This window comes from Prorops nasuta, unplaced genomic scaffold (genome assembly GCF_024137725.1).
Source record: "Prorops nasuta isolate Cenicafe-Biocafe unplaced genomic scaffold, Cenicafe_Pnas_1.2 PNAS00001, whole genome shotgun sequence".
NCBI lineage: Eukaryota > Metazoa > Arthropoda > Insecta > Hymenoptera > Bethylidae > Prorops > Prorops nasuta.
Genome location: NW_027116798.1, coordinates 10145514 through 10155122, shown reverse-complemented (window position 1 = coordinate 10155122; position 9609 = coordinate 10145514). Strand labels below are relative to the sequence as shown.

Genomic DNA, 9609 nt, shown 5'->3' with positions numbered 1-9609 from the left:
ATGATTTTTATTATTCATTGTGAGACAAATTATGTAGAGGTTCTGCAAATTTCTTATGAGTCTGTCACATCCTTCGACATATTACCTTGTATGATATTTATTTGCCTTGATTGTTCCTTCTTCTAGTTTTCAACACATATACCAATAATTCTCTAGATATTTTCAAATATGCTCAGATATGTTTATTCTGCTGTCTAATTGCTTCTGTAATAATTAGAATGATTGGTAAACTATTGGTGTATTAAATTTGGAAAATGGACACTAGACTGATTGTACTTGAATATGTTTGGCACCTCATCCACATGATATCTTTTACTTCCATTTGAGAGGATATTGTCGGCCAATACGTTTATGTAAACTGCTGAGTTCATCTTGTTTTCATCTTCAAATTATATTTTCCAGCTACATATTTGGATATCCATTCCCAATATGCAATACTTATTTTATTATTCCTATTTGTTCATGAAACTTATCTGTTATAAAACCTTATTTTATCCAGTCGCCATGTGTATATCCTATCATTTTCAGATGATTGACGTATCTTTCTATCAATCCTGACAACATTCTAATAAGAGTAAGGAAATAAGAGTATTCTATATTCAAAATGTATATTCGATCACGTTGCTGGAAAACTACTTGAAGCTAAAAAATAAGATGAACTCAGTATTATACACATAACTTTTAAGGAACTTTATCTATCTAAGTATTATGAGAACATATCTCACAGAAGAGAGGCCTAATTTAAATAGCATCATTCAAATGCCCATTTTCCAAATTTAATAAGACAATGGTTTAACAATCATTCCAATATATATTTATGAAATTAATTACAAATAGCATAATCATCTTATCTGCGTGTATTTAAAAATTATTATAAAATTATTGTTATATGTTATAGACTAGAAAAAAATAGTGCATAGGAGGCATATAAATATCATACAAGGTAATATGTCGAAGGATGTGACAGACTCATAAGAAATTTGCAGAACCTCTACGCAATTTGTCTCACGTTGAATAATAAAAATCATTGAAGCAAATATTTATGACATGTAGATTTAAAATAGTTACGCATTGTGGGAAAAGCCAAAAAGGCTGGGTGGGCGTTGAGTAGCTTATTGCCGAACGTGGATGGGTCGAGGGTCTCGGGAAGGATGTTGTACACGAACTTAGTGCACAGCATTCTTCTTTACGGGGCGCCTTGCTGGGCTGAGGCTGCCTCTCGCCCAACCATTGCGAGGTCCCTAATCTCCGCGCAGAGGGTCATGGCGCTGAGGGTTTCCCGCGCGTGTCGTACGGCTTCGTCCTGTGCGCTATTAGTAATCTCGGGCATACCACCGGCCCATCTTTTAGCTTTGGAGCGCAGGGGGGTGTACGATGCGTCGCGTGCGGGTGGCTCCTCGGCTGGCGTGGCCGAAGCGCGGAGATTGGCGAGGGCTAATTTAGTAGAGAGATGGCAGGCAGCATGGGACTCGGATGGTCGGGGTAGGTGGACCCACCGCCTCATCCCGGACATCCGGTCCTGGCTGGCTGCTAATTGTAGAAGCTTGAACTACCATGTTTCCCAGATGCTCCTGGGGCATGGTAGTTTCATAAGTCATCGCGCGAGGGTGGGCCGCAGGGCGACTCCCGACTGCTGGTGCTCCCCGAATCCAGTCGCGGATACGGCGGAGCACACGCTGTTGTGGTGTCCCCTGTGGGAATGCGAAAGAGCAGAACTCTGTGATGCTTTAGGTGTGCCCTCGTTGGAGGTGGAGACCCTTGTGTCCCATGTTACGAGTACGCCGAGAGCTTGGAATGCATTTTCCAGCTTCTCGGTTAGGGTCCTCACCTCCAAGGACAGTAGAGTCCGAGCTGAGGAGTCTGCTGCTCTCTCCTCTGGGGTGGGGTAGAGTCTGGGGTTTTTGTTTGTCTGGGGATGACCGCATACGGTCGTAGAGTAGAGCGTATACCCTCCTACCTGATGTTATAAGCTATGCTTGGTACCGGGTAGGGGGGCAGGTAGGGGGTTTTGGTGGGTTAGAATCCCACATAACCTCTGGCCAAATCATCGGCCGCCAGAGGTACTTAACAAGCCGTAAGGCTTTAAGAAGTTTCCCCCTACCTCGCAAAGCGTCGGAAAAAAAAAAAAAAAAAAAAAAAATAGTTACAATTTTGTTACGGTAGCTTAAAGATAGATTCTACAAGAATATGTAATTACAATGTACGTATAGATTTTGTGTATGGTAAAGGAAGAAATTAAAATAATAAATTTTATTTGAACTAGCTTTAATTTATAATAATAGGAATCAAAACATTATCATACATTATTATTATTTTGTAATAAAATTTCTTTTGTATAGACAGTAATCGCTTACACATTCACTATTACAACATTATGTCACAATTATAGAAATGACTGGGCCACACAGAAATGCTTTATAAATCAGTCCTTTTTCATTCATTGGTCTTTAAATATTTCTTTCCTGCGATTTAAACTCATAAAGAATAGGATTTAGCCTGTAACAGAAATAAAATAACCACAAAGTATATATCCTTATAAATTCACAATAATTTTCATTTTTTGTTATTAATTTATACTCATCTGATATATTTTGTCTTCTCTGTTATGTATTAAATCCTTCCTTCTTTTCCGCAATCGTTTTCCGAAAATATTATTTTTGTTTACGATCCAAAATTGAGGGTTAATCGCGCCATTTGACAGCTACGGACAAACCCATAGATATCCCCTCGCCCCCCTGATTTCTGCTTCACCTCGCCTGGTGCAAGATTATTGAACCGAACTGTAGGTATACCAATATTCAAGCGCAAATACGCATTTTCATTGTTTGACCTTCAAAGATAATTTTGAAGGTCAAGGAAGAAGCCAGGATTTTTGTCAATATTTTTCCTAAATTTAGTGCATTAAATTGACCTTATAAACATCTATTACGTTCGTTTTTCTTGTTGGTCCATATATGGACCAGTCCCGGAGCGAAAAGGTTAAGGCCGGTATTCATATTTATTACTTATATTTAATCGTGAATTCAGAGACCTGCATTGGTGCTTACTGTATCTCTATCTTTTTATTATTAATATGAAAGCAGAGGATAGAGATATTCTCAGTGTACACTAGTGCAGGTACTCGAAAGTCTCGATTGTCCTTTTTCATCTAATAGTAATAAAAAAAGATAAGCTCTGCTTAATTCGGTCTAAACGACGCCTAAAACATACACTATTGCTCAATAATCGTGCGACTGACGAGGAGCAGTGGGAATAAGAGGGGCAAGGGGTTATCTAGGGAATTCTAGTGGACACCGTCAAATTTTAGATCGACTATCCCTTTGACGTCAAAAGAGCTGTCAAAACCTAAATTAACCTGTATTTTGAAGAAATACAGAAGAGTAAATATTTCTAAAAGACAAATAAGAGGAAAGAAAGAAAGGATTTTAATAAATATATGCACAAAAAATAACAGATGAGTATGAGTTAATAGGAAATGTTGAAGTAATTGTAAATTATTAAGAAAATATACTTTGTGGTTTTTTTATTTCTGTTACAGGTTAAATGCTGTTTCTAATGAGCTTAAATTACAGAAAAGAAAAATATATTGACCAATAAATAAAAAAGGACTAATTTATAAAGCATTTCTGTGTGGACCAGTCATTTCAATAATTGTGATGTAATATTTAAATAGTGAATTGTGTAAGCGTTTGTTGTATATACACAAAGAAATTTTATTATATATTAATAATTATATATAATAATGTTTTGATTCCTATTACACAATAAATAAAAGCTATATAGTTCAATTAAAATATTCTTTTTCTTTACACCTTATCCAAATTCTGTACATACATAGTAATTACTTATTCTCGTAGAATCTATTTTTTAAACTAATTAAATTGCAACTATTTGAAATGTGCAAGTCATAACTATTTGCTTAAATGATATTCATTATTCAATGTAAGACAAATTCCATAGAGCCTCTGCAAATTTCTTATTGATCCGTCATATCCTTCCACATAATACCTTTTATGATATTTATATGCCTCCTTTGCACTATTTTCTTCTAGTCTATAACATATAACAATAATTTTATTATTATTTTTAAATACACGCAGATAAGATGATTATGCTGATTTGTAATTAATTTTATAAATATTTGGAATGATTGTTAAATCATTGTCTTATTAAATTTGGAAAATGGGCATTTGAATGATACTATTTAAATTGGGCCTCTCTTCTGTGAGATATGTTCTCATAATACTTGGATAGATAAAGTTCCTTAAAAGTTATGTGTATAATACTAAGTTGATCTTATTTTTTAGCTACCAGTAGTTTTCCAGCAACGTGTTTGAATATATATTTTGAATATATAGAGTACTCTTATTTCCTTACTCTTATTATGATGTTTCCAGGATTAATAGAAAGAAAAGTCAATCATCTGAAAATGATAGGATATACACATGGCGACTAGATAAAATAAGGTTTTAGGTCAGATAAGTCTCATGAACAAATAGGAATAATAAAATAAGTATTGTATATTGGGAATGGATATCCAAATATGTAGTTGGAAAATTATTTGAAGCTGAAAACAAAATTAACTCAGCAGTATACATAAATGTACTGGAGGACAATATCCTGTCAAATGTAAAGAAAAGATATCATGTAGATAAAGTGCCAAACATTATATTTAAGTATAATAAGTCAAGTGTCTATTCTTCAAATTTAATAGAGCGATAGTTTACCTATCTTCCTAACATTGATAGAATCAATTAGACAGCAGAATAAGCATACTTGAGCGTATTTGAAAATATCTAAAGAAGTATTGGTATATGTTGAAAACTAGAAGAAGAAGAAACAAACAAGGCAAATAAATGTCACACAAGATGTGGAAGGATGTGACGGATCAGTAAGAAATTTGCAGAGGCTCTATGCAATTTGTCTTACATTGAATAATAAATATCATTGAAGCAAATACTTATGACTTGCACACTTCAAATAGTTGCAATTTAATTAGTTTAAAAGATAGATTCTACGAGAAAAAGTAATTACTATGTATGTACAGAATTTGGATAAGGTTTAAAGAAAAAGAATATTTTAATTGAACTATATAGCTTTAATTTATTTTGTAATGGGAATCAAAACATTATTATATATAATTATTAATTTATAATAAAATTTCTTTGTGTATATACACCAAACGCTTACACAATTCACTATTTAAATATTACATCACAATTATTGAAATGACTGGTCCACACAGAAATGCTTTATAAATTAGTCCTTTTTTAATTATTGGTCAATATATTTTTCTTTTCTGTAATTTAAGCTCATTAGAAACAGCATTTAACCTGTAACAGAAATAAAAAAACCACAAAGTATATTTTCTTAATAATTTACAATTACTTAAACATTTCCTATTAACTAATACTCATCTGATATTTTTTGTTCATATATTTATTAAAATCCTTTCTTTCTTTCCTCTTATTTGTCTTTTAAAAATATTTATTCTTCTGTATTTCTTCAAAATGCAGGTTAATTTAGGTTTTGACAGCTCTTTTGACGTCAAAGGGATAGTCGATCTAAAATTTGACGGTGTCCACTAGAATTCCCTAGATAATCCCTTGCCCCTCTTATTCCCACTGCCCCTCGCCAGTTGCAAGATTATTGAGCAATAGTAGTCGTGTTCGCGACCTGATGTTATCAAAATGAATGCATCAAAATGAAGAAAAGCCTTACGGGACACGAGCTTCTATTGGCTGTTCCCCTTCCCAGAATTCTTTGAAAATGAGCGCGCTAAATCTAAAGGCGCATTTTCATGTAACGTTTTGATGCTAACTTCTAGCATCAACTAACAGTAGAGATTCTATGAATGTAGCTCACCCTTTGTCAGTTTTTCCATTTTCATTTGTAATATTAATCTTGGAGATCAGTATACCGTTTGGGAAAATGAAATATCTATTTCAAAATCTATTAACTAATGCAGAGACTATACGTTAATTTTGTGTACAAGCTTCAAACAATTAATTATAAATAAAAAATAATAAAATTTCACCCTCAAAATTAATCATAAATGAGTAGTTTTTATACCGCACAACACATATATGTGTGTAGGAAAGAACGAACGTTTTCAAATTTCTGAAATATTACTGAAATGTAATATTAATAGTTATGTCTAAAAAATATAGAAATGTCCGTTTTTTACGTTTTGCAATTTAACTATACTCGTTTGATTAATTACGAGGCCAAAATTTAAGTTTTTGTATCTATATATACGTAACCGAATGAAAAATTTACACAAATTTATTATTCTCCCATTTAAATTTAAGAAACTAATTTTTTATGTTTTCGTCTCAGCGCTATAATAATCTACAAGTTAAAAATATTCTATATTTTTGAAATATAATACAAATAAATAAGAAAATAGTAAAAGGAGGGATACGTTCGCATAAATATGTATTTGCCCACTAACGCTATTAGGACGCTTACAGCAAAGCGTGTAATGAGTAGGTACTGAATTGTTAAACAAATAACAAACGAAGTCTCGTGAAACTTCTCGAAACTGAAACGCATAAAGCACATTTACCGAAGGCTATTGGATTTTATTAAATAAACGCAAGAAATGGCAGAGGAAATTATTTTCGAGGATCCAGATAATGGAGAAAAATATTCTATTAACGTAACCGTCGAAGAAAAAGAAAAAGTAGAGAGAGCGGTATGTAATTATAGGAAATATATTTTGCAAAATAAGTGCTGAAAAATTTGTAATAATTACGTATAATTTATCTTTTATCAGATTATGAATATGCTCTACTTGTTTTTCAACGAGCAAAAAGCCTCGCTGCCTCTAATTTGATCAATTTAAGTGATGGTCCAGAGGTTTGTAAATTATATTGTATTGTTAATAATTTATATAAAATTATTTAAGAAATTATAATTACAGAACGCAGGTATACATTCTGTGGAATCAGACATTGACTACGATGATCTTGAGCAAGAGCAAGAGTCTAATATTCCCACTGCAGCAGCTCATCGTTATAATTGGTCTTATAAAGACACGTTATTATTAATATCATCAATCAACGATAATCTAGAAGATATGAACACACCAAATAGAAACGAAAACTTTTGGAGTAACATTACTAATATATTAATTAGTAATAATTATAATGTTACGGCTAAAATATGGCAGAGCAAGTGGAGCAACCTCATCCGAAGCTATAAGAATTGCAAGGATAAGAGTGGAAGGGCGGCTACAAGATTTTTATTTTTAAATGAAATGGACGAAATTCTTAGTAAACGGCCTTGCATTTCGACTAGAGGGACTCTTTCTTCCCTCCGTAAAAAAAACGAAGACGAGGAGAGTGAAGAAAACAATAAAAATTCCAAAGAAAAAACAAAAAAAAGAAGTTCGCTATCCAAAACGATTATACAAAAATACAGATGACAAAATTGGAGTTAAAGAAGCGGAAACTGGATATCGAAGAAAGAAAATTGATCCTTGAAAAGAAGAAACTTGTGGTGATACAAAAATATTTACAGATGAAATCGACTGAATAATAACCCACTTAGCAAAGGAACGCTGTACGAATATATGTTAATAAATTAATATAGTACAATCACAATGAGAAAACAAATAAATATCACTTTATATCACTTAAATGTTGTTTATTAATTGTTTCTATACATTTGATCAAAAATATATGCTCTTCTGTCAACTATATTTCTTACTTCATCGTTATTAAATTCATTATCATTAGATATTTCTATAGTTATATCATCCTTTTCTTTTTTTAAAATACATATATTATGTAATATGCAGGCGCTTACAATACATTTGTTTATAATATTTAAACGTAAATTGTTGAAGTTCAATAAACGCCTAAATTTTGTCTTCAACAATCCAAATGCATGTTCAATTTTTATACGCGCCGTAGAAAGATGATAATTAAAGTTCCGTTGAGTTCTTGACAAGTGGCCATTGTCTTTGAAAGGTGGCACAATCCATTTTAATATATGTTTTGAGTAATATGCTGAATCTCCCAAAAGATAAAATCCACTAAAAAAGCTAGTATCTTGTTCAGCATATTCATAAACTGGTGACCTCTTTAACACTCTGAAATCATGCATAGATCCTGGTTCTCCAACATAAACATCAATAAATTTTTTCGTATGGTCTGCAATTCCTTGTAAAATGACACTATGGAATTTTTTTCTGTTATAATAGTCCTCCTGGTATTGAATCGGTCGTCGAATTCGGATATGACAGCCATCTATTGACCCGATTACTCCTTTTACTCCCCAAATATTATAATATCCTCGACTTATATTTTTTTTATCCCTTTCATCGCTCGGCCGTTTAATATATTCTTTCATTAATGAAACCAAGAAATCTAATGTTTTATCTAATATTTTATGTACTATGCTTTTGGACAAATTGAAACGGTCTGCAATCTGACGAAATGTTTCGGTGTTGGATAAATACCATATTGTTAGCAACATAGCACACTCATGACTAGGGTTGTCATCCTCAGAATATTGATTAGACTTCAAATAGTCAGTTTGTTTAAATCTGTCTGTACCAAATAATATATATTTTATGCAATTGGGTAGGTGGAGGAGAAAGAGTATATCACAAATAGAAATGAGATCGGTAAACAAAAATAAAAATTAAGAAGATAGAAGAACACTCAAGATCGGAAGGGAGGGTATAAATTCTGAATAAATCCCCTTTGATGGCAAATTTTGACGATAGGAGAGAAAGGAGAGATAGAAAGAAAGAAGAATACTTAGATAAAAGCATAGAGATATAAGTTTTTCAGGGCATGAAACAAGGTATGAAGGAGATGAAGAGGGAACATTGCGAAATGAGGGATTGAATGTAAAGATCAGGAGAGCTCGAAAGGTGGAAAGAAGAACACGTAATGACAGAATGAGCGGGTTGAAAATGAAAGTGAAAAATATTAGGAGAAACGAGAAGGAGAGGAATTAATTGAAAATTAGATATAGGAAAAGAGGAGAACAGAGTATGAGTGAAGAGAAGTAGGAGGAGGATTAGGGACCGAATTTATAAACGGAACTTAAGCTTAGCACGATCTTAGGTAAAATCAATTGTCTCACTTTAACCTTCAATACAGTGCTAAGCTCGGTCTTCGTTTTAAGTAATTGCTAAGCTGAAATTCGAGCTTAGATTGGTTTATAAATTCGAGCCTAGGTCATCTTAACGTATGAGTGAAATAGGAAACAAAGTAGAAAAATGGCAAGAGATTGTATGTGGAAGATAAAAGAACCAGAATAAAAGTCAAAAATACGTTGTATTGTACCTATAAGGTTATACACAGATTGCCGTTTCAACCGAAAATGCTTGTAAAAATCATCGTAGGAATAACGATGAACTAAGTCTTCTATGTAATTAGGAATACATATTCTTTTTGCAGAAATATCATTTTCTTCTAATTCATCACTCCATAAATCCGTATCTGATGAACTAGTACTACTGTTAGAAGTAGAATTGATAATCCATTCCTGTATAATAAATAGAAAATAATTTAGATTTAAGGAAAGGTTCCGTTAAACATATTGAAAAATTGCATTGCTTTTAGAATTTTTTTTGTATAAAAGAATTTA

At 32.7% G+C, this 9609-nt stretch overlaps 1 protein-coding gene across 1 annotated transcript; it reads right to left on the bottom strand.

Moving 5' to 3' along the window:
- Positions 1 to 7653: 7653 nt before the first annotated feature.
- On the bottom strand, positions 7654 to 8484 carry LOC136785891 (putative nuclease HARBI1). The gene has a single exon (XM_066747234.1). It carries the CDS (start codon positions 8482 to 8484, stop codon positions 7654 to 7656), a length of 831 nt encoding a protein of 276 aa, XP_066603331.1.
- Between the last annotated feature and the right edge of the window lie 1125 nt (positions 8485 to 9609).

What these genes read in the sequence shown, in the direction of transcription:
- LOC136785891 (XM_066747234.1), bottom strand. Translation starts at nt 8,484, where the DNA reads ATGTTGCTAACAATATGGTATTTATCCAACACCGAAACATTTCGTCAG.